General features: G+C 40.1%; 1 protein-coding gene across 12 annotated transcripts in view; it reads right to left on the minus strand.

Annotated features, from left to right (window-relative positions):
- Positions 1 to 25,477, minus strand: part of USP31 (ubiquitin specific peptidase 31) — a 252,683-nt gene that overhangs the window by 209,906 nt on the left and 17,300 nt on the right. For all 12 annotated transcript variants that reach the window (XR_012376776.1, XR_012376773.1, XR_012376777.1 and 9 more), the window contains exons 2-7: positions 13,484 to 13,621; positions 12,117 to 12,205; positions 11,933 to 12,025; positions 11,120 to 11,255; positions 8,380 to 8,524; positions 1,080 to 1,260 (exon numbers count right to left, since the gene is read on the minus strand). Coding sequence is in view for 2 of the 12 variants with exons in the window: in XM_073887946.1 (XP_073744047.1) it covers positions 1,080 to 1,260; positions 8,380 to 8,524; positions 11,120 to 11,255; positions 11,933 to 12,025; positions 12,117 to 12,205; positions 13,484 to 13,621 (782 nt within the window). In the remaining 10 variants the exon portion in view is untranslated. The remainder of the gene's footprint in view (positions 1 to 1,079; positions 1,261 to 8,379; positions 8,525 to 11,119; positions 11,256 to 11,932; positions 12,026 to 12,116; positions 12,206 to 13,483; positions 13,622 to 25,477) is intronic.

The raw sequence follows: 25,477 nt of genomic DNA on the forward strand, positions 1-25,477 counted from the left end.
TTGTACTCATGTTCCCTCCCCACGCAGCCTTCTCCCCAGAGGCTCACATCACTCACACTGTCTCCTCAGCTCCATGCTGCTTCTTCAGGTGGACCTCCCTGTCCCCACCTCTAGCATGGTCTGGCTGCCCCCCCACCAGCACACTCCATCATCCAGGCCTGCTTTAATATCTTCAAAATGGTGAGGACTGTTTGAAGTGACATGTGTTTACTTGTTTACAGTCGGTCTGTCCTCACTGGGATGTAAGCTCCACAAGAACACAGTCTGTCTTGTTCACTGCTCTATCCCATGTTGGAACAGTGCCCAACATACTGTAAACACTAAAGTATTTGTTAACAAGTATCATAAATATACAAATCAACACATTTCATACTTAAGTTATTTAACCATCATTAAATAAGTTATTTCTAAGCAACATTTTAAAAGACTAATAAAATGCTACCCTGACAAACAGTAGAAACAGAGTCCTTTGTCCCTGAAACATATCCATATTTCATTATTACTCAGGTTACATTACTATTGTGATAGAACTGCTTTAAAAGATAGTCTAAACCTCCCATATATTCTTAGCAGGAAACAGATTTGAGAGAGATTTGCAACTCCCGAATTTCTGACTGAAGTAGCTGAATGAATAGTGCTGCCATTTGCTGAGACAGGAAATACTGGAGAGCCAGATTTACAGAGAAAGAGAATCAGTTCAGTTTGGAACATAAGACTGAGGTGCATGTACCATTCAAGTAGATATGTTAAGAATTAAAAAAAAAAAAAAGGCTGTTAAGAAAGTAGCTGGATATAGGCCTATAGGCCCCATGAGGAACCTGAGCTAAAAATAAACACATGAACCGAGCCTTTAACAACTAGACGAGCTTGAAGAGCCTTTCTAATTCAGATTCTCTCATCCTAATTTTATATTCTCCTCCTCCCAACCCCTCAAAATGAGGTCAACTTATACACATATTCTTTCTAAATATTGGAATCAAAAGTTAATAAAAGTAAGGGTTTTTCATCCCCACTTTTTAAAATGTTTGAAAATATTGGACTTTTAAAGTTTCAGCACTTATTAGTAAGCCAGTTTTTACCTTTTCCCTTGCTGCCCAGTACAGGCTCGGTTACACACTAATAGAACAATCTTGTCGTTTCCCGCTCTTGCTGGGGGCAAGTCTGTTTTCCCTTGCTTTGCTGCAGTTTGTGTAGGAGAAGACAGTCGATGATGATCCAAGCCAAATTTCAAGTGGTTTAGATTGTTGTTTAAGTGGATTCCTGGAAAAAATAAAATAAAAAACTTATTCTATCAATTCAAAATTCTTTTCATTCATTACAAAGACATTCACCCAATAGAGAAATTAAGAAGTTGCATTATGTAATTTAAACTATAATCAACCCCCCCAAATGACCTACTTTGAGATAACTTATCCAGTCATTAAAATAATTTTTTTTTTACGTAGGCTCCATATCCAGCGTGGAGCCCAAGTGGGGCTTGAACTCATAACCCTGAGATTAAGACCTGAGCTGAAATCAAGAGTCAGAGGCTTAACCAACTGAGCCACCCAGGCATCCCATCATTAAGATCCTTTAAACTAGCTTGATGTATCTTGAAAACTGAAATTTAAAACTCTTCACTTGAGGTCACCTGGGTGGCTCAGTCAGTGAGCATCTGACTCTTGATTTCAGCTCAGGTCATGATCTCGGGGTTCTCAGATCAAGCCCCACTTCAGGCTCCATAGGTGGTGAGGAGTCTGCTTGAGGATTCTCTCTCCCTCTGCTCCACCCACCCCATGGATGCTCTCTCTCTCTCAAATAAATCTTTAAAAATAAAAAACAATAACCTCTTCACTTGAGTGAATACTGGATACCGTTTTAGAAGAGCAAGTTTGCAGAGATGATCCACCAAGACAAATTAAAGGTAAGACCATGCAACCAGCAACCAAATAAATTGGAAAAAAAAAATTAAGACTAGTAAATGTGGAATGATCTTCAATATTCTAACTGCAGTTTCTTCTCCCTAATTAAAGAGCCAGAGTTATAAGAAACAAAAGATAAACCACGCTTACAAGATTCACAGCCATTATAGGACATGTCAACTTTAATACAATCAATCACACTAGATGGACCTACATTTAAGTGAACAAAAATATATGATTGATTGGCATGATACAGGTTGCTGAAAATCAGGTGAAAACAGAGCTGTCAATCAGAGCTACTCAGCAATTCAGTACCTAGGACAATGCCCTGTACTTAGGAGAAACTCAATTAAGTGCTTGATTAAACAATTGTTCATTTCGATGGAATACTATTCAGCCATAAAAAAGAAGGAAATCTTGCCATTTGCAACAACATGGATGGACCTTGAGGGCATTATGCTAAGTGAAAGAAGTCAGAGAAAGATAAATACCATATGATCTCATTATATGTTGAATTTAAGACAACAACAATGAAACCATGCTCACATATACAGAGAACAGATTAGTGGTTGCAGGGGGTTGGATGGTGTCAGGCAAAATTAGTGAAAGGGGATCAAAAGGTACAAAATTCCAGCTATAAAATAAATAAGTAAGGAGATGTAATGTACAGCATGGTGACTACAGTTAATAATAATACTGTACTGTATATCTGAAAGTTGCTAAGAGAGTACATCTTAAAAGTTCTCATAATAAAAAAATTTTTGTAATTATATGGAGATGGATGTTAACTAGACTTCCTGTGATGATCATTTTGCAGTATATACAAATACTGAATCATTATGTTGTACCCCTGAAACTAACATGTTATATGTGAATTACACCTCAATAAAAAAATAATAAAATTAAATTAAAATAATTGTTCACCTCTTTAATCCTCAGAAGTACAGCCCAAGGAAATTATACCCAAACTTGGAAATAGAAGAAAGCCCTCCAGGTTGCCGAGGTGGCTCAGTCGGTTAAGCATCTGCCTTCAGTTCAGGTCATGATCTCAGGGTCCTGGGATCAAACCCCATGTCAGGCTCCCTGATCAGGAGGAGTCTGCTCTACCTCTCCCCATTCTCTGTGCTCTCTCTCTCTCACTCACTCTCTCAAATAAACAAAAATCTTTAAAAAAAAGAAAAAAGACGAAAGCCCTCCACCACCACCACCACACACACATACAAATAAGACCACCACCAAAAGGAGAATAAAATAAAAAGTGGCTATACAAAAGTATTCGTAGCAGCATTTTAGCAATAACCTAAATATCCAGCAATATGAGACTTGCCAAACCTATTAAGGGACATCAGCATTACAGCAATTTAAAATGACCAGTATGTGGTTAATCAAAATAAATTCCAGGTGAATTAGAGTTTAAAAAAAAAAGTATACAGAAACTAGAAGTAAGAAAAAATGGAATCTTCATCAAGCTATTAGAGAGAGGAATACTTTTTTAAGCTTAAACACCAAAAAGAAATCACAAAAGGAAGAACAGATTTCACTCCATAGCCATTTTAAACTTCGGTATGAGAAAATAAAAATAAAAGAAGTCTGAATTTGAGACAATGAACAACCTCATTTCCCACCTCCTTGCAGAAGGCTAGGAAGACCTGTTCTAAAGTGATGAGGGGGTTCCACTCAACTGCACAGAAATCAAGCTCTGGGGGCACCTGGGTGGCTCAGATGGTTAAGCGTCTGCCTTCGGCTCAGGTCATGATCCCAGGGTCCGGGGATCGAGTCCCGCATCGGGCTCCCTGCTCCTTGGGAGCCTGCTTCTCCCTCTGCCTCTCTCTCTCTCTCTCTCTCTCTCTCTCTGTCTCTCATGAATAAATAAATAAAATCTTAAAAAAAAAAAAAAAAGAAAGAAATCAAGCTCTGTGTTCAAAAAGCACACCCACTTACTACCAGCTGCATGACTGGCATGGTTACTCAATCACCCCAAGTCTTCACTCTCTCATTTGCAAAGTGGGGAAGGTAGCAGCTTCATATGTCTCAAATAAGTTATTTACAAGGCTTTAACAGAGGCTAACACATACTCAATAAATGGTACAGTCTTCCAACAAAGAAACTCTCTGGTCAGTAGATGATAAACTTGGACCTCACCAAAGTCACTTAAAAACAGAAACTTAGCGTTAACCCTTAGCCATGGGGGTGTGAAAGGGGATTTGATCAAATTTTCAGTTGAACAAACATTAATTGGGCTCTTGTTATGCATTAGGAACTATACTGAACTGCTGGGTACAGAAAGATAAAACACAGCCCCAACTACAGAGAATTTTGCAGTGTGGTGGAAGGACAGAGAAGAAAAAAGATTATTTGCACACAACGTGCTGGTGTCAGAGATTAGCAGAAGATGTGACTGGAGCAAGGAGGAGGAAGTCAGCCAGCCCACCTGGGGGGGGGGCCCACGGGGGGGTGAGGGGGGGAAGCTTTCTGGAAAAGGTGATAACTGAGTATTCTTTTACTGTAATGTAATAAAAGTAGAAAACAATTTGAACAAAGCACACACATGAAAATGCAACTGGAAAACAAAAAGAAGCTGTTAGGTCAAAGAAAAATCAAAACTGAAATAACGGACTACTTAGAAAATAATAATGTAAATATGGGTATACCAGAGATAACGGAATCCTAGGCTGGCAATGGAGAAAGCTGACCAACCCAACGTACAGAATTATGTAAAGGTTCAGAAACTAGAGGCACCTATCGAAGTGGGTGGTGAAGAAAACGAGGAACTAAAATAAGGACATTCAACAAGGGCACCAAGATCATTCAAAGCGGAAAGAATGGTATCTCCAACAAATGGTGCTAGGATTACTATTTACATACAACAAAAGAATGCAGCTGAACACCCACCTCAAACCATATTCAAAAATTAATTCAAAATGGCACAAAGATCTAAATGTAAGAGCTAAAACTACAAAACTCCTAGAAGTAAACACAGGGGTAAACGTCACGGTCCTGGATCTAAGGATGAAATCTTAGATAAGCAACAAAAAGGATAAGCAACAAAAGAAGAAAATAATTAGACTTCATCAAAACTAAGAACTTTTTGTGCATCAAAAGACACTATCAAGAAAGTGAAATGGCAATCTATAGAATGGGAGAAAATATTTGGAAGTCATATATCTGATAAGGGTCTAGAACCAGCATATATAAAGAACTCTTACAACTCAGTAACTTTACATCCCAATTTAAAAATGGGGAAAAAATTTGAATAGACATTTTTCTAAAGAAGGTAAACAGATGTCCAATAAGCATATGAAAAGATGATCAACATCATTTATCATGCAAATACAAGCACAAAGACACACCACTTCACACCCACTGGGATGGCTATAATCAAAAAGATGGAAAATAGCTTCCTTTCGGCCAGAACCGCCATCTTCCAGTAATTCGCCAAAATGACCAACACAAAGGGAAAGAGGAGAGGTACCTACTATATGTTCTCTAGACCTTTTAGAAAACATGGAGTTGTTCCTTTGGCCACATACATGCAAATCTGTAAGAAAGGTGATATCGTGGACATCAAGGGAATGGGCACTGTTCAAAAAAGGAATGCCTCACAAATGTTACCATGGCAAAACTGGAAGTCTACAATGTTACTCAGCATGCTGTTGGCATTGTTGTAAACAAACAAGTTAAGGGCAAGATCTTGCCAAGAGAATTAATGTACGCATTGAGCATATTAAACACTCAAAGAGCTGAGACAGCTTCCTGAAGCGTGTGAAGGAAAATGATCAGAAAAAGAAGGAAGCCAAGGAGAAAGGTACTTGGGTTCATCTGAAGCGCCAGCCTGCCCCACCCAGAGAAGCACACTTTGTGAGAACTAATGGAAAGGAGCCTGAACTGCTGGAACCCATTCCCTATGAATTCATGGTATGATAAATGTAAAGAAAATAAAAGACCTCAAGACTGTAAAAATGTTTCTCTTAATTGAGTAGAAGTGTGGTGTCCTTTCCCTAAAAAAAATATTTAAAGCAAACTTTGTGTCCTAAAAAAACAAACAAAAAAAAGATGGAAAATAATAAATGTTGGCAAGAATGTGGAAAAATTATGACCCTCATATATTGGTGGATGAAAAATGATTCACCTGTTGCAAAAAACAGTCTGACAATTCCAAGAAGGTTAAACACAGAATTACCATGACCCAGTGTTTCCACTCCTAGGGGTGTGTATGTGGGTGTATCCCCAAAAAACTCTAAACAGGTATTCAAACAAATATTTGTACATGAATGGTCATAACAGCACTATTTCATAATGTGGAAACAACCCAAATGTCCATCAGCAGATAAATGGATAAACAAAATGTGGTACATACATACAGTGGACTACTATTCAGCCATAAAAAGGACTGAAGGACTGATACATGCTACAACACGGATGAACCTTGAAACACTATGCTAAGTGAAAGAAGCAAGTCACAAAAGGCCACATATTATATGATTCTGTTCACATGAACGTCTGAACTAGGGAAATCTACAGACAGAGAGTAGAACAGTGGTTGCTTAGGACTGGGTAAGATGGGGAGATGCGGGGAGGCGTGTGTAGGGGAGACAAAGTAGGAGCTGAGAAAGGAGCTGACAGTTGGAAAGTATAAAAGTACATGACATATTCGAGAAATACAGAGTAATCTAGATAGGGTACATGGGGAAGGAGATGGAATATAGTAAAGAGGCTGGAAAGAAAGGCAAGGACCAACCATGACGGGCCATGCATTCTTCCAAGGTGTTCAGATTTAATCTCAAAGGGGAAACACTGGCAAATCAACAAGCATATAATATGATCAGAAATGTATATCCAAATAAGTCTGGTGGCACCATGGAAAAATACAAGAAGAAAGTCTAGGGGTAAAGATAGTAGAGAAGTTACTAGAAAAGCCCAGTTGAGACTGGTCTGAGCTATACCAGTGACAAGAGGATTGAGGAGTAAAACTGCATAGTGTTTGATCATTTCTATGTGAATTTTGAGGAAGAAGTGCTTCGATCCACTTTGGGTGAAAAGAAGGATGGTGGTACCATGATTCCAGAGAAGAAATGCAGGAGGATCGGGTCTAAGAAATGCTGAGTGTTAAGACGACGCAGGACTTCTAAGCAGAGATTCCAATGGACAGTTAAAAAGTCAGGGAATGGAGGGGCGCCTGGGTGACTCAAGTCATTAAGCATCTGCCTTCGGCTCAGGTCATGATCCCAGGGTCCTGGGATCGAGCCCCGCATCAGGCTCCCTGCTCCACTGGAAGCCTGCTTCTCCCTCTCCCACTCCCCCTGCTTGTGTTCCCTCTCTTGCTGCGTCTCTCTGTCAAATAACTAAATAAAATCTTAAAAAAAAAAAAGAAAAAGAAAAGTCAGGGTATGGAAAGAGAAGAAAAGAGGATGAGCAGGGAGGTTCAGTTCTAAAAATCATGGCAGTAGAAAAACACTGCTTGGACTAGGTTCTCAGTTCAGCAGTTCTCGAACTTTGGTGTGCATTGGAATCACCTGTGAAAAACAGCATGCTGGGCCCCACCCCCACAGGCTCTCATTCAGTAGGTCTGGAGTGGGGTCCAAGAATCTGCATTTCTAACCATGTCCCAGGTGCCTCTCAAGCTTTAATAATCACTGGAGTAAAGAAAAAGAACAGAAGCCCCAGAACCATGAGGAACACTAAGGCCAAGAACAAAGTTTGAGTTGCCTAGCAACTTTCAAAATCAGAACTAGCCCCCAAATCCTCCAAGCACAGTTGAGAGACAGGCTAAGTTCTAAATCACAGCCCAAACCATAGGAAAAGGAATGGCACTGTCCACAGCTGTGCTTTCTTTTGCTGCCTATTGATGCAAATTTCTTAAAAGCAAGGTATCAAGAAAACATTTTATAGCAGAGTTAGAATTTAGAAATTAAGCATTGGAGCAGGTAACAAAATGCAAAAAAAAAGGCAGCTATGGCATCATGCATCCTCCCAAATGCTGTCATAAGATGCTTAAGAAGCCACTTAACAGGGCGCCTGGGTGGCTCAGATGGTTGGCCATCTGCCTTCGGCTCAGGTCATGATCCCAGGGTCCTGGGATCAAGTCCCACGTCGAGCTCCCTGCTCCTTGGGGAACCTGCTTCTCCCTGTGCCTCTGCCTCTCTCTGTGTGTGTCTCTCATGAATAAATAAATAAAATCTTTAAAAAAAAAAAAAGAAGCCACTTAACAGAAAAGGAGGAAGGATTCAGTCAGTTCTGAGCCTCAGATAGGGGCTGCTCCAACTGCGGGCAGTAAAGATTAGAAACTAAGGAAATATCTTTGCCTGAAACAGTGAGAACTGCTTTCTTCCAGAGAAAAGTTACCATAAAATTTATACCATCATAAGTGTTATGTGTATTTTACCATAATTTTAAAAAGTATGCCATCATATAATAGACATCTCAAAGGGTAGACAGTTGTGAAACCTGCAAACCCTTATGGAAACAGATGCTCATTTACCTCTTTGACTGAGAATTCCTTCAGGCCTAAATATTTCTGGAGTCTCAAAGGCAAAAATGCAGTCGCTTTCATGGACTGTTTCCAGGTCGTCAGTGTCACAAAAGGAACGATGGAACCCATCATAGTACATTTCCGTTAACACAATCTAAAAATGGGAAAAATGTAAACAGTTGGGTAACTGGAAAGCCAATAAGAATTGATCTCCCGATTCTACCATGAGCTTCTCCAGCCCATCAGGGCTTGTGGGGACGTGAGAGGGCTCTGAAACCCATCACGGAGCCCACACTATCTGCCTTTAGTAAGTGAATTGTAGAAGCACGATATCCTCTGTAAATGTATAATATGCTCTCATTTCAGAACGCCTTGGCACTGAATCCAGAGTTCCTTTAAGTTTTCGTGAAGAAGAGCCCCCAGGAAATGACAAAGTATAAGCCCCTTGTCTCACAAGGGGAAGAAACTGAAGAGAGGTGGGAGACTTGCCAACGAGTATCTGACTATTCAGTCTCGCACCAAGCAAGCAAGGTGGGAGACTTGCCAACGAGTATCTGACTATTCAGTCTCGCACCAAGCAAGCAAGGTGGGAGACTTGCCAACGAGTATCTGACTATTCAGTCTCCCTCCACATCTGATTCCGAGACTTTCTCCTACATCAGTAACTTTTCTTTCTTTCAGGTTAAAAAATGTCATACAACCACGGATTTTGTAATAGGAAAAAAAATGAAATCAACTCAAATGTCCAACGATAGGAACTAATTAAATATATTATAGTCCTACTGTAATTACAAAGAATGAGCCGAATATATTTGCACCAACATGGAAAGATCTCCTAGTTAAATAAGATGTAACATAAAGAATAATGTGTGTAATCGATTCCATTTTTATAAAATAACAAATGTAGTATATGCACAGGAAAAAATAGGAGTGAATATACAACACAGTATTAGAGTTAGTAACTCTTAGTTCTAAGATACTTAGGACAAGATACTTCCACTTTCTAAGTCCTGTTTCTGAAATGGCTGAGTATTTCACAATAAAACAAAACAAAACAAAACAAAAAAGATGGGGAAAAAAACAATGGAAACATTTAGATGCTCATTACATGCTCAGCAGCACTGTCTAGAGAAAAAGCACTGGATTGGACATGAAGAGGTTCCAGTCCCAGCCTGCCACCAACCAGCCCTATGCTCTTGAACAACTCACATGGTTTCTCTGGGCCTCTTTCAAATGAGGGGGTTGGAAGGGACCCCTAAAATCCCCTCTGCTAACACAAACGTATTACAAGTCTGTGAGGTGAAAGAGGCTGGTGGCACATTCCACAAATAGTCCAAGAAAAATATCCCTAGCACATTTTTCTTCTGATGAGTTTAATAACCACATTGTTTTTCTGCAGGTGAACATGCAAGATAATTTATTTTCTCCAGCAAGCTAAGGTCAAAAACAAATCTGTAATTCTATCAGCCATTTAAACCACATGCAAAAAGAGCCCGAGAGCACTGGAAGCTTTAAAGATACAACCAGGGGGCGCCTGGGTGGCTCAGTCATTAAGCATCTGCCTTCGGCTCGGGTCATGATCCCAGGGTCCTGGGATCAAGTCCCACATCGGGCTCCCTGCTCGGCGGGAACCCTGCTTCTCCCTCCCCCACTCCCCCTGCTTGTGTTCCCTCTCTCGCTGTGTCTCTCTCTGTCAAATAAATAAAATCTTTAAAAAAATAAATAAAGATACAATCAGATCTGCCCTGGACACACAGCTCAGCCTGCCTCCCTCTTTCAGTCTTAGCCCTCATCCTGAAGCGAAAAAAAGAATCAAAAAGCACTTGAGAGTAAGGAAGAATATGAACATTTTATCAACACACCAGTACTTGACCCATGAAAATATGAGATATTCGCTATATTAAGGCAATACCGCTGGTTGTATTTGTTTTACTGCAGTAACTTCCCAAATGAAGCCACATGAGGCCAACGTACAAAACACCTTTATTAATCATGTGATTACATAGCAGCTTCCAGAAGCTATCTAGGGAAAAGTTATCCTACCACAGGATCATCTTTCTTAGTAAATCTAAAATAAGAAACATTTTTCTAAATAAAATCATAATACTGAATTGAGTAAAAACTGTATGCAAAAATGTCAAGTAACAAATGGGCTAAAAGTATTTTGGGTCAATTTAAATATAACTACTGATCAAAAATGTACCCAAAAAAAGAAGGCAGAAAGAAGGGGCACAACATTCCTTTCTCTCATCTAAATGAAGTGAGTCTCTGACGCAGCTTTAAGCAGGAAGCAAACCATATTGAGCATCTGTATGTACTGTAGCAGCGAGAAGATATCCATTCTCATCAGCACAACGGAAAGGGGTTCTCAAGAGCCACTAGCGGGGTTTTCTAAGCCTCTCTGACCTCCAAATACCACAGGGATGTTCTTCCTATTGCCCACATAAGCATCCATAAGGCTAGTTTAAGAGAGGCTAAGTAATTATACTTTATAAACAAAGCTAAAAGAAGGTCTTGGTGTCAAGTCGCAGCTTTCCTTTTAAAAATATATGTACAACTAAATGAAGCATGAAAGTTTTGATGTACATTTTCCCTCTTTGGATCTTGATTTTTCTTTCCTCAATACAGACACAACTGGTTTTACATTTCTATCTAACCATACTTGGCAGAGGACTGTTAGAAAATTCCAGGAGAACAGAAAGCAACACTTTTATGGCTCATATGTAATTGGCCTGAGCAGGCTTATTACCTGATCAGTGGGGATCTTTGTTTCCATAGACACTGCTTCCCGAAGCCTGGCGACAGTCCCAGACAGAGGCACGGCCACACCAATCCTCATGCAGTGAGAACATTTCCCCTGATACACTACGGTAACATAGAGAGGCCTGTGCAGATCAAAGTCAGATCTTTTCATTAGGCACTTACTTTAACTAAAATACAGAAGCAAAACAAACCTGATCTGAAATTAACACAAAACTGAAGCTAACCCACACCTTTATTTGGAAGCCAAGGGGGGAAAAAAAATCTCATCTGGACCTAAGTGGAACCAGAAAACAATAATCAAGACATCTTTGGAAAAGGCAGTCAAACAAAATATAACATATCAACACTTGATTCTGTGGTTGTACGTTCTTTACAACAGCATAACTCTCAAAAATTTTGAAAAACAGTTCAAATAAAGCAACTAATTAAAAGTACAACATAGTATGGTGATTAACATAACAATAAAAAAATTTTTAAAAAAGTACAACATAAAGTCTCTAGAAAATCTAGAAGGCACTCAACAACCCTCCCCCTGCCCCATACTATCAGTGGATGAGCAACTGAACAGACAACAACCCCAGGGACTGTAAAAAGACGCTTGCCCCATGTGCCTGCTCACCCTGCACATTCAGACCAGGATTTATAGACTTCTGTAAGGTTTTTACAAAGCCTGTATTCAATTTCAATTTATCACTAATCCCATTACTTGTCTAAATAAGTAAGGAGCCCTAACAGGAGCCTACAGAGGAAAGGAATACACAGGAATGTACAGTCTTAATTTTATTACATCTGTTCTTACCTTGTGTGGGGTAGAGGAATTGGCAAAGAAATGCAGAGGAAAGGGTCAAAAGTGTTGCTCTGCTTCTGACAGTGAGGACATGTCAAAGAAGATCTTCAGAAACAAAAACAAAAGACACGCACAGTGAGATCATCTAGAGCTATGTCAAGCAGACCACATAAGAGACAGTTTGATATGCTCATACCTGTACTGGGCTTGAAAAAGTTCTTGTACAAAAGTGCTACAGACAGGAAAAGATGGTCCCTCGGGCATCATATCAGTCTCTGACGGTGGCTAAAAAAAGGGAAAGTACAATTTCACACGTTAGAAGTACCAATTCTTAATGGAAGATGAGCCTGAAAGAGTCACAAATGTCCTTGACTTCCTCTACAAGTGGTACATCAGGTCCAGACGTTCCCGTGAAAAGGACGTGCTACAGGCATCGGAACACAGCGGCCAGGATGGGGGTCACGAGGACGCATGTCACAAGCTCTCCCACAGACTGTGCCTGTGCTGGTCTCTCCACCCCACCCAGGCAGTCCGGCAGTCCTTCCACAGGGTGCTCCCATCTCCCTCCAGCTCCAAAGGTCTCCCCCTGGCCTCTTCCAGGAAATAACCCTAGCCACGGTGCCCACCTGCTCAAGGCCCTGCCCACTGCACTGCTCGCTGGGATGCCCAGCCACTCGACGGCATACTGAATTGGCCTTTTCATGTCCACCCACCTGATAATTAGTCACTGAGCACCTGCGAGCACCTGCAGAGAGCCCCGCAAAGGGCATTAAGACACAATTATAGATAAGACATAGTGCCTGACCTTGAGTACATCTCAATCTGGTGGGAGAGCCAGCCACAGGAACATGGTCCTATGACAGTACAGAGTGTCCGGGCACAGAAGGACCTTGAATCAGAATTACTTAACACCTTACAAAACCAGACTGAAATTTCGAGATACAGTGCAGAATTATCAAAAACTTTAAAAGTGGCAAGAGAATAACAACTCTTTGGTCTTAATTATTTCCATTATATAAATCATTTTACCAATCATATTAAGGTTGCATGCATAAAAATTGAGGATGAATCACTGTTTCTTGGTAGAATATTCTAGGGGTTCAGTTCCTATATTCAAATCCAATTGTAACAGCAAAGACCTCCATTCATTTCCTTTTTGAGTGTGTATTCATTTCAGTGAGCTGTAAGGCTACATGTCTCACTGGAAAAGAAACCAATTTCTGCTTTAAAAACAGATTAGTGAACTGGAAATCACCTGACTGTAGTCTAAAGCTAGTCATACATGCAAATATGTCCCCTCCCACTAGACTCTTAAGTTCCTTAGACACAGCATCTCTCTTATGCTGCCAGCAAGCAGTAAACACGGGAAAACTCCTCTAAGTATCCCTGAATTTTATACTCACCCAGAGCTTAGTTGATTTCACTATATTAACTAAATGCAAACTGCAACAACTCCTCAGTGGAGGTTTGAGAGAAGAATCTACACTCACTCCATTCACTAAACCACCACGGAGCTCCCTGCTCACGGCTCCTTGGCTGCCCCAGCAGGGTGCACACCCTCACCTTCAGAGGAGGCTGGCCGCTCTGCTTCACAGCATGATTGAGGTCTTCATGAACTCGGTCCAGAAGCCACAGCAGAAACTCCTGGGCGTCATGCTGGGAATTTCCCCGATATTGCAGTGCGTTCTTTGACACAATACTCTACACAGGTAAATAAATCAGCATGAATAGTTGAGTTCCTGGCTTTAAAGATGAACTATTTCTAATCCCAAAAAGGGATGCAAAATCTCAAGGGTATTAGAGTAACTTCTTAGAAAGACAGCAATATAAAAACAGATCCTTATGTAAAAACCCCATCCCCAGAAACATGTACAGAAGACTTAAATGCACCTACCCAACAATCCTACTTTGAGGAATATATCTAAAGAAACCATCAAACAGCATGCCAAAACTTCTAAGAAAATATTCATTCATTAGGCTTTATAATAGCAAATAGTTGGTAATAACTTGAACATCTTAAAAATGAGAACATCTTCTAAAATAAGAAACATAGTATTGAATTATAAACCCAAGTATGAAATAAACACATCTATAAAACATAAATGATTGAGTAAATAAATAAGAAATAAATCTTCCTTATAGAATTCCAAATAATCAACATCAATAGTTCCCTCTCAGGAGTTGGACCTTAACCTTCTACTTTGAATAGTGACTTGCTTCCAAAGACTAGAATATGGAAAGAGGGGTGGCCAATGAAAGGTTCTCAGTGAAATGGTTAAGTTCATGGCTCTGGAGCATAAGGCCTGGGTTCAAATTGCTCTCCCACCACTTGTATTTGTGAGACCGGGGTTTACTCTCTTCCAAAGTAAAAGGGAGAATGGTAATTTAGTGTGGTGGTTAAGTAAGAATGCATGCACAACATTTCACACATAAGTAAGATATAATAAGCACTCAAATTTCAGCTGAGTATGGGATTTGGAAGTAGGGAGGAAGAAGGGGACACAACTGCACAAAGGGAGGGCAATGAAGAGACAAAGGCACCAATGAGGCAAGAAAACAATGAGGATCCAAGCTAAGGCAGTGAGGACAGAAACATGAAGGCAGACCTGAGAGATTTAGGAATTTAGGCAGTAGACCCAACAGGATTTGTGACCTAATGAATGGGGACAGTGAGAAAGGAGACATTAATGTCCCCAAGGTGTCCTATCTAGATGATGAGCAACTGATGGTACCCCTCATCAAGACAAAATGAAAAAGAAGTCTGGGGAAGATGATAATGAGTCCCCTTTCAAATCCACTGCATTTAAAGTTCTATGGAACCTCCAAGTGGAAGTACCTGGTAAATAAATGAAGAATACAGATCTGGGGCTCAGTGGAAGAGTGCGCCCTAATGACAAAGATTTGTGAGTCAACAGATGGATGGTAGTTGAAATCATGAGTATAGCTGAGATTGTCCAGACATGGCCATGAGAGATCAAGTCAGAGGACAAATATATTTGGGGGCCCTCAAAGGAGACCAAGAAAAAGCCACCAAAGACATGGCAAGAAAAGCAGGAGAATAGAGTCTCAAGAGTCAAGAGAAGAGGGTTATGAAGGAGAGAGTGATTAAATGGCATTAAGAATGATAAAATAGGACAAAGAACTAAAAACTGTCCACTGCATTTTCCAATTTAAGATGATTATAGGGGAGTGCCTAGCTGGCTCAGTCAGTGGAGTGTGTAACTCTTGACCTCGGGGTTGTGGGTCTGAGTCTTACGTTAGGTATAGAGATCACTTAATAAAATATTAAGGGGCGCCTGGGTGGCTCAGTTGGTTAAGTTCCAGCTCTTGGTTTTGGCTCAGGCCATGATCTCATGGGTAGTGGGATCGAGCCCTGCCTCAGACTCCATGCCCAGTGGGGAGTCTGCTTGAAGATTCTCTCCCTCTGCCCCTCCCCCAACTCTCTCACTCTAAAATAAATAAATAAATCTTTAAAAAATATTTAAAAAAAAAGAAGGGACAGATTTACAACTTGATTATGAAGAAGAACGATCATAACCTGATGATCAGTTAAATGTGAATGATAACAAAAAGATGATTTACGAAGATTCAAATTCAAGGAGGAAAAAAATCAAAGGGACACAAATGAGAGAGAAGACTGAAGTGTCAACTGGCAAAATTTACTATTGGATAAAGTGAGCAAAGGAGAAGAAGGACCCTGATAACAAAGTTTCAGTGACTACAAGGATACCACTTGAATGCTATCTCAGACAAAGGTACACAAAAGGAGAAATGGGTGTGGGGAGTCTTCACTATACTACAAAACATCCCCCAGGGTCAGACACCACCTGAATCATCAAATCCAGTATTTTCTTTCTTGGGCTTCACCTTCCTCAATCTCCCTGTAGCATTTTATACCTGACACCTTACTTCATCTTGAAATAGTTTGGCTTGTGGCCTTATGCACTCATTTAGGAGAATCAAAGCCAGAGCCATTTGGTGTGGACAGTGGGAAAATGTGAGCTACAGAAGAAAGAGATTTCCCAGTAAAGAAAAAAAAAAAGACCAATAAAAGCCATCAGCACTAGCAGCACCCCTGATGGTGTGGCTGACTCAGGATGGAAAAGAAACAAGTGACTGGTAATACTATATTAAGGGATACAAAGAAGAAATGAGGGGGGCGCCTGGGTGGCTCAGTCGTTAGGCATCTGCCTTCGGCTCAGGTCATGATCCTGGGGTCCTGGGATCAAGCCCCTCATCAGGGGTCCTGGGATCGAGCGCCGCATCGGGCTCCCTGCTCAGTGGGAAGCCTGCTTCTCCCTCTCCCACTCCCCCTGCTTGTGTTCCCTCTCTCGCTGTGTCTCTCTGTCAAATAAATAAATAATTAAAAAAAAAAAAAAAGAAATGAGGGATGACACCAGGTTTTTAGTACCTGATTTAGATAGATAATGAAATCAGGAACAGAGGAAGAGACTGAGGGACAGTAGAGCTTTGAACACGCTGAATCTGAGGCACCTACAGGATCCCCAGTGAGGTGAAGTCTGGTGCTCAGGAAAGAAATCTGAGCTGGAAAGTTAAATCAGAGCAGCACTCTCTTACCGTATGAACACAGAGGAAAAAACCCAGGGAACATCTAATGAGAAAAGGAGGCAGCCAGATTCTTGAGGAAGGATGGCACAGAAGGGACAAGTCACAATAAGAAAGCCAAAGAAGATAAGAGCAGCCAGAAGAGCCAGAAAGAAGGAAGCAGCAATGTAAACGACTATAGAAAAGTAAAGTAAGATGGGCAGGAGATGGTCCTTTGGAACAGCAAGTTAAGAAGCTGATAGTGCAGTTTCAGTGAAGTAGAATATTGACCAGAGAGGGTGAGACAGAAGAAAAGGTAAGGAAATTGAATGACTGACTGCAAGACAACCACCCTTCAGATGTAAGAGGCTCTGTTATAGAAGGAAGGAAGAAGGAAAGATGCTCTGCCTGGTGGGGGACTTACAGGGAAGAGGGACTTGCATACTCAGGGGAAGGAGATAACAGAAGGGAGCCACCTGCAGAAAGAGCATTCTTCAGTGAGGGGCAAAGGGAGAGGTTCAGAAAAGAGGTAGAGAAGTGCCTTAAACAGGAGGTGGGAGAGACAGAAGAGAAGGGAGGTAAAGACAGTTACAGATTCAGAAGTTATAGACAGGAAGGCAGGGAACCTTTATTTTTTTTTTAATAAAGTTAATTTTTTTATTTTAATATGTTTTTAAATGTTTTATTTATTTATTCATGAGAGTCAGAGAGAGAGAGAGAGAGAGAGAGAGAGAGAGGCGGAGGGAGAAGCAGGCTCCCCGCCTAGCAGGGAGCCCGATGCGGGACTCGATCCCAGGACCCTGGGATCATGACCTGAGCCGAAGGCAGACGTTTAACCATCTGAGCCACCCAGGTGCCCGGAACCTTTATTTTTGTGGGTTGTTTTGGGTTGTTCCTTTTGGGGAAGAAGCACAGGACAGCTGCCAAGAGGAAGTCTCAGGTGTGGTAAGGCTAATGACAAATCTCATGGCATATGGCTGGGGCACACAAACTGCCTGAAGCATGGCAAGTGTCTGGTGTAGGAACCCTCTCTCATATTTACTCCCAGTGAGGGTGGGGGAGTTCTCCGAATACACATGTTTCTAAGAAACAAGTTAGCCGAAATCAAATTCTTCATTATGTGTCACGGTGGACAGTTCATGCACAGTATCTGTCAAATGTCAGAGTGGAGACAATACACAATTCTTTATCAGGACTGCATTAAATCTGATTTATGATTCCTGCCACTATCACTTCAACTCATCTAAGCACTTATCCCCCAATCACTGTGTACAAAGTGCTGGGCAGAGGCTGCTCGACAAGATTTTTGTTGGGCACGACTCAACAGGCAACAGGACTTCCACAACCCCTGTAACGAGGGCAAAAACTGCTCTAGGTCAACCCCACCCTAAATCACTACATCACAAACTAAGCACGTTTTACAGGAAACCTCCCTGAACACACACAAACACAAAGGCTCCTTTTTCTGCCCCTTTTTCTGCCCCTTTTTCCTCCTTCCCAATGGTGACTTTTTCCCACTGCAGAGACCCAAGGGACTATTTATTTTACTTCTTACCAAGACAAAACAAAACATAGAATAATCTAATAACCATCCTTTAGTACATTTACAGAAGAAAGAAAAATAGTGGGAGTCAAGAAGGAAAAAATAGTTGGAATCAGGAAACATGGGCCCAATCTCTGGCTCTGCCACAAACCACTGGTTATCTTAGGTAACTCATGGAACCTGTGATTTCTGGTTTATAAAGCAAAGCAGTTGAGTTGGCCATCGATGACACTCCTAGCCTCCCAAATCTTCCCCCAAGCTCTTCCCTTAGAGTCCCAACAAGTGATTTGATTTTTGCTTTGGGCCTCATCTGACATTGCTTTGGTTTGCCTTTTATAATTTTTTGCAAAATTAAACCTTAGTTTATTTTTATTTATGTCCTAAAATCAATCTTTCTGTATTTTTGCAGGTTTAAAAAAAAAGGTAATTATCACTGGAGTATGTCATCTATAAATAGGAGCACAGCTACAATCTGAGAAATTAAATTATTTAAATTTGTCACTTCTACGAAAAATAGAATATGAGCCTTCTTAAAATAAACCTTCATTTTATAGAAATTTTATAGAATGTGGGTGTGGTGTTTGGAAAAAGATTAACTAACCTATTGGTTTAAATCCTATACATCCTACTATAAATATAAATTTGACCATCGTTCCAATTTTATCTTCAGTTAAGATGATCCTTAATATCCAGTTACTAAATAAAGTAAAAGTCAAACAAATCTTTAAAGCTTTCAAATTTCATAAAACTTCTCTTTACCCTTCAAATAAAATCTGAAGGCATAGATCTACAGAGAACTTTTTTCCCCTTACAAAGAAAAGAGAAAAAAGAAAAGAAAAGAAAAAAAGAGGAGTTGGAAGCATGGCCCTGAAAAGAAAAAGAATGAAGTCTATCCAACTGGCACGGCAATATTAGACATGAGGTTCTTTCTTTCCATAGCACCCTAGTACAGAAGCAGCAGAATCCTGGGCTCCAGGGAAAAGACAGAAACTGGTCCAAGACACGCTTTACCCAATTGCAGGATGAAGACAACAAAGCAACAGCTATTGATGATCTCTTCCTATGGGGAATGGACATGGCAGTATTGATTTGATCAGGAGCTGGCTTACTCTTTCGGGGAAGAGGTAGCTTGCCAAAACTCACCAAACCAAATTATCACCCACTTTCCTTGATTCTATGCCAGAAGAAACGTAGAATTTATTTCCAGTGATTCTGGGTAAGAAGCAGAACTTGGGAGGGTAACAGTACTGAAATTTTAAGAGAAAGATGAAATGTGAACAGCTGAGTTCATAGATGTTATCTAAAAGTGAAATTTGGTTTCTGGACTGTATTGGAAAGAACAGAATAATAACACTTGTCTTGAGAAAAGTTTCATCTTTTGAATCTGACTTTATGGACAACTACTAAGCTGATGAAGAATACTTAACTAAAACATAAGGGATGAAATTGGTACAAATGGATGAATACTGTAAAACCAGATACGACCCAAGAAAAACAGTGATAGAAAAAGAGTCCATTCAACAGTGTTCCATACCAGGGTATAGAATGCAGCCATGCTCAAACGGGGTTCTGAGTCCTTCATCCGTTCTTTCCTCCTCACCTTCACCTCTGGTGGGGAAGTCTTCACATAACACAAGTTAGGCTGAGAGGTCCTTGATATTAGCCAGCTGTGGCAACAAAAGGCCCTTGAAAGAGACTGTAAGGCCTCCAGACTTTCACACATACTTGCCCTATGACTGGAATGCCCTCCACTTCCATCCCTCAAATGCACTCCCTCACTCTCCTTCCTTGGTAGGATGGAGTTGGGAGCTGGGTGGGAGAGGAGAGAGAAAAGAAAGGAGACAAGAGGAAAGGAGCTGCCATCCAAGATGGAAAGACAACTCAATGAGAAGAGTAGAGAGTGCTACACAGAGCCTGTTCATGTGTTCGCATTTGGCCACAGGGGAAAGGGAGTTACTACAGAAGGACCTAACATGAGTAACTTAAGTATAGGTGTCACTTGTATCCAAGCTCTCACGATCCAAACTCAGGAACTAAACAGACTTGGATAGCAAGGGATATTTGGATTGTTAAAAGAGTAGATTTGGATATTAAACAAACTAGCGTATACCACAAAGACTTGGTGGCAGGGACTCATTGCTGAAATAGAGACTGGGAAAGGGTATATATCTTATCTAAAAGAGAAAGTTTTAATAAGTGTGTTGAGAAATAGTTATTGCATTTCAAAAAATTACAACTAAGGTGGAAGTAGGGTCAAGGGCATTAGAGCCAGGATGAAAGGGAGAAATACAAAAAGGAATATACCCCAAGTGGTTCAGCCAGATGAACAATGAGCAAAGATTTCACAACAGACCATAGAGCTATATAGGTAGAAAATACAGCAGCAAGAGAAGACCCCCATGTACGTACACAGTGGTTGGAAGTTTCCACTAGAAATGCAACAGAAACAGAAAGACTGGATGCTGAGTACCTGGACTCAAATCCTCTTCCCACCACCTTTCACTTCATGTGTTTTCTCTGAGCATCGGCTATGTCTTCCGCAAAATGGGGATGAGAACAGTTCTCTAAAAGAATTGTTGTGAAGCTTTAATGAGATTTATTTTACAAACTCTATAAAAGCATTTTCATTAAAAATGTTTTTATAAGAGCATTTTATAAACTTTAAAACTCTACAGAGCTTCTATTATTTAAGTTTCAAAAGTCAAGGAAAAAAAGGAATTATCCTATATAAACCTGGAAAATGTCACAGAGAAAGAAAAGAAAATATCTAAAGCATTGGCTCTTAACCCTTGGCTGAACATTAGAATCATCTGAGGAAATTAAAAAAACAAAAACAAAAACCACGAAGAGGGAGCAGCCCAGAGATGCTGATTTAATTATCTACAGTGGGACCTGATCATTGTTAACCTTTTTCAACTGTGATTTAAAAAAAAAAAAAAATTCTATTTCTAAGTGAAGCCAAGACAGAAAGAACATGGCCACACTGGAAAAGCTCTGAAGTTTTACTTCCAAAAGCACTAAAACTCATGGGTGGCTCTTTTGTCATAACTGTATTATATCATTTATTACACTATTTTATTCATATCACCAGAACACAAAACCTCATATCTGCCTCCACCATTACACAGTGATCTGGAATGTCTTATTCAATATTATTTCCCCAACACCTAGCAAATCCAATACTTGAAACAAAACAGTAACAATAATGACAGCTAATAACTGAGTGCTTATAACATATCAGGCATTATACTAATTGTTTATAGGTGTTATTTCCTATAAAATTAACCCCCAGAAGTTCCCTATGTTGTTAAGTATTATCATCATTATTTACAGACAAAAAAACTTGGGCTCAGTAAAGTGAAATAACTTGCCCAAAGTTACCACTATTCTTCAACCTCCGACTAAAACAGCCTTAAAACATTTTTGTCCAAAAATCCTTCAATAAATGATTTTCTTTTCCTTACATGACTCAGGTTCATACAGGGCTTGATCATTCGGAAATGTCACTTCTCAATGTGGACATAAAACATGTGTTGGAGACTGAACTACAGCTGTACCAAGCCTGAGGCTTCTGGGAGCTTATTTGCTTTTAAATAAATGCTTGTTAATGTGTTTGTTTTGTTGTAGTTTGCATTTTTTCCTATGACTGAAATATAGCCCAGAAACAAAAAAAAATGGAGTTTATCTAATTGAGATGTTATCATTTGAGGAGTAAGGAGGAATTTGGACTATGTCAGAAGATCAAGTTGCAGTATGTGAAGAACTATGTCCTGCCTGAGTGTCCCAGGATGCTGGAGAAAGCAAACAAGACAGAGACAACAATCTGACTCTGGAAAACTACATCTGTCTCTCATCAGCAAATGTAAAGGGGGATGCTCTTCACCTTACAATGCTCAAGCAGCTCTGCTGGTGGCGCTGAATCCCGATTCGCCCTTCCATCCTTCCCAAAACACCCTATGTGGCCAAGTCTCGCTGACTCCAAGGTTAAAGTCAGCTCAGGTCACCAAAATGTGTTTACATATCTAATCAAGTAACTTAAGTAACTCAAGAGTATCTTCTTTTCGGTCTCTTTGTCATTATCCAACACAGTCTAAGATTCTTCCCAACTGTAATAAAATACGCTTTTTTAAAAGTTTTTTTTTTTAGGGTGCCTGCGTGGCTCAGTCGGTTAAGCGTCTGCCTTCAGCTCAGTTCACAATCCCAGAGTCCTGGGATCGAGCCCTGCATCAGGCTCCCTATTAGTGGGGAGTCTGCTTCTCCCTCTCTCTGCCGGCCGCTCTGCCTATTTGTGCTCGCTCTCTCTCTCTCTGTCAAATAAATAAATAAAATATTTTTAAAAAAAGTTTTTTTTTAAAGGAGGAAAATTTGACTAACAGCACAGTCAAAAAAGCAAACGTCCAGTCGTGATTTAGCTAAAAGGCCTCTTCAAGAGTTAAAAGTCAAAACAGAGGGCGCCTTGATGGCTCAGATGGTTAAACATCTGCCTTCAGCTCAAGTCATGATCCCAGGGTCCTGTGATCGAGTTCCGCATCGGGCTCCCTGCTCCTTGGGGAGCCTACTTCTCCCTCTGCCTCTGCCTCTGTGTGTGTGTGTCTCTCATAAATAAATAAAATCTTTAAAAAAAAAAAAGTCAAAACAGAGATCTTGGAGCCCTCCCCCCACGTGCTAGATGGGATGCTGCTTCATTCATAAATTATTTATTTAATAAAGATCTTTAGATTTTTTTTAAAAAAAAAGTCAAAACAGAAAAACTAGAAAAGCCATCTAAATATCTATGAAATTATTATATACTCCTACCATGGAACAAATGTTTAAGTTTTAGAAAACATGGAGAAATTAATACACAATACAATTAAGCAGAAAGAAGATGCAAAACTACATATGAACATAATCTCAAACTTTTAAAATACATCTTTAAAGACCTTTTTGTCTTTTATCCTTCTAAATATACACTGAAACATTAACAGTCATTGCCTCAGAGTGGCAAGTTTTAGATGAGTTATCCCTTTCTTCTTTATATGTTTCCATATTTCCCACGTTTTCTAAAATGAATTTGTAACAATGACCATGTGGGGATCTTATGAGAAAACACCCTAGTATACTGGCCAGGGAACCCAAATCTTCTACATAGAAGATGGGGCTGGCAAAACAAAGAAATGTACCTTATTAGGGGCCCCAAATTCTAGTGAGTCAGACTGCACGATGCTGATAATTTCTTTTTCCTCTGCTACACAGACCTAAGGAGCTCAAACCAAAGTTTTCTGCCTATAGTAATCCTAAACCCAAACCTATGCCAATCTTTGAATCTTATCACTGGTGGAAAAAAGGGACTGCAGCTAACATCAAAGAAAAATGGGGGAAAGAGACAGAGGAAAAAAAAAAGAGTTTATGTCTACAGACACCCACCAGGGGCCTTTTTAAGCCATTCTGTCTTGCCAAGTAGGAGGTAAAAGCTTAGCCCTGGGAAGAGAAAAAAAACCCAAGGTCAGCTTCCTGATCAAGTGGACAGAAGCACAGGAGGAACATGGGCTTGGCTTATAAACTCAGCACGTGGCATTACTCACTGGCACAGGGGCCAAAGTTCTTGGTTGAGCGGTACTGCTCTTTGGGATGGAAGTGAAGTGACCTATACGCCCTTGGAGGTGGAATAGAGTGAGAAAGACAAGCAGTGGGGGATGCATAAGGTCAAGCCTTGAACTATCCCAAAGCCAAACATGCATATATTTCTTCTATAATCTGTGTGTGTGTGTGTGTGTGTGTGTGTGTGTGATTATACACAAAGAGACAAAGTATGCATCCTCTTGATTCTGAATATATTGATATTTGACCATAAGCTGATATAAAATGTTTTTGACCAAACAGCCAATTTTATAAAAGGATCCAAAATATTCTGGAAATAATCTTGCTTTGAAGCATTATTATTATTGCATTTTGATAACTGAAACATCAACTAGTAGTAACCAAGAGGTATTCATAAGCAGATCCAGCAAGTTTCACTACAAATTATGTGTTCATATTGCCAAAAACCTGGAGTGCCATAAACCCAATAAATCTTAGCTGGCTGAAGATGCTTTCAAGTCATGGGCCTGCCATATCGCCTCTTCACACCCAACACTGTGTGCCTGACAGTCAGGCCAGGCTGACTCCTGAGCTGCACACAGGTACAGTCTCCAAATCAGTCCTGGCCTCTGCCAGTTTCTTTCAACCCTCACCATGAAAATCAGATCGCATAAAAACCAGCACAAGGTGCTCGTCCTGGCTCCAGGCTTTTCCTAGCAAACTACAATTTAGAACCTGCCCAGCCTCAGCCTGGTACAGCCTGGCCAATTCTAGCTGGTTCGGGCCTTGGTCATCTGCCTGTAGAAGGTGAAGATTAAACGGAAGAGTGTGTGAATACATAGATAACAAAGGGAAGTCTGTGAAATCAAAACAGGGTAATTCCCTAAGTTATCAAAATGTTACTATCATATGGGTATACTTCCACTCTAAAGGACAGACGAAGCTGTCCTATCTCACTAGTTATTAAAGACATGCAGATTAAAACAGTAAAATGCTACTTTTCACCTATGGACACAAAGATTTCTATTTTGCAACAGTGGGACGTAAAGACATTCTTACACACGGCTAATGGCACAATCCTGTAAAATAAGGTTATCAGTGTGACTTAAGGATCTTCAAAACAGACAGCCACTGAACCAGGAATTTCACTTCTACATATCCTAAAGAAATAATCAAAAGTAACTGTAGTTTTCTTACGGATTTTAATAATTCATATATATAATGAATAATAACCATTTTCTGCTCCTAAAAAAAGTGAAAGATATATGTAAAAAATCTTCATCATCACAACCAGAAACCATCCCTGAATAGGTCATCATATACCTTCACTCAATGATCTGAAGAGTTTTTGTCACAAAAATTAATCATAATACAATATGAAATGAAAATCACATTAATGCAAAACTGTATATATAGTTTGATGCCAATTATGTTAAAACACACAGAGAAGGGAGAGAAAGCAAGAAAGTAATATGCCAAACAACATCCATACATTTTCAATTTTCCTTTCAATTTTTACATATTTTCTAAGTTTTCCACAATAACTTATATATTATCAAAATAGATTTTATCTCATAATGAACTTTAGCAAAAGAATTCAGACACAAAAGAATATATACTTAATGCAAATCAAAACCACAATGACGGGCGCCTGGTTGGCTCAGTCAGTGGAGCATGAGACTCAATCTCAGGGGTTGTGATTTCAAGCCCCACATCAAGGGTAGCATTTACTTAAAAGAAAAGATGCCACTTAAAAAAAAAAAAAACCACAATGAGATACCACTTCACACCCACTAGAATGGCTTTTAATAAAAGACAGACAATAACAAGTGTTGGCAAGAATGTACAGAAACTGGAATCTTCGGGGCGCCTGGGTGGCTCAGATGGTTAAGCGTCTGCCTTCGGCTCAG

The sequence above is a fragment of the Callorhinus ursinus genome, unplaced genomic scaffold (assembly GCF_003265705.2).
Source record: "Callorhinus ursinus isolate GAN/ISIS: 27379988/994484 unplaced genomic scaffold, GSC_fseal_2.0 scaffold85, whole genome shotgun sequence".
In the NCBI taxonomy this organism is placed as follows: Eukaryota; Metazoa; Chordata; class Mammalia; order Carnivora; family Otariidae; genus Callorhinus; species Callorhinus ursinus.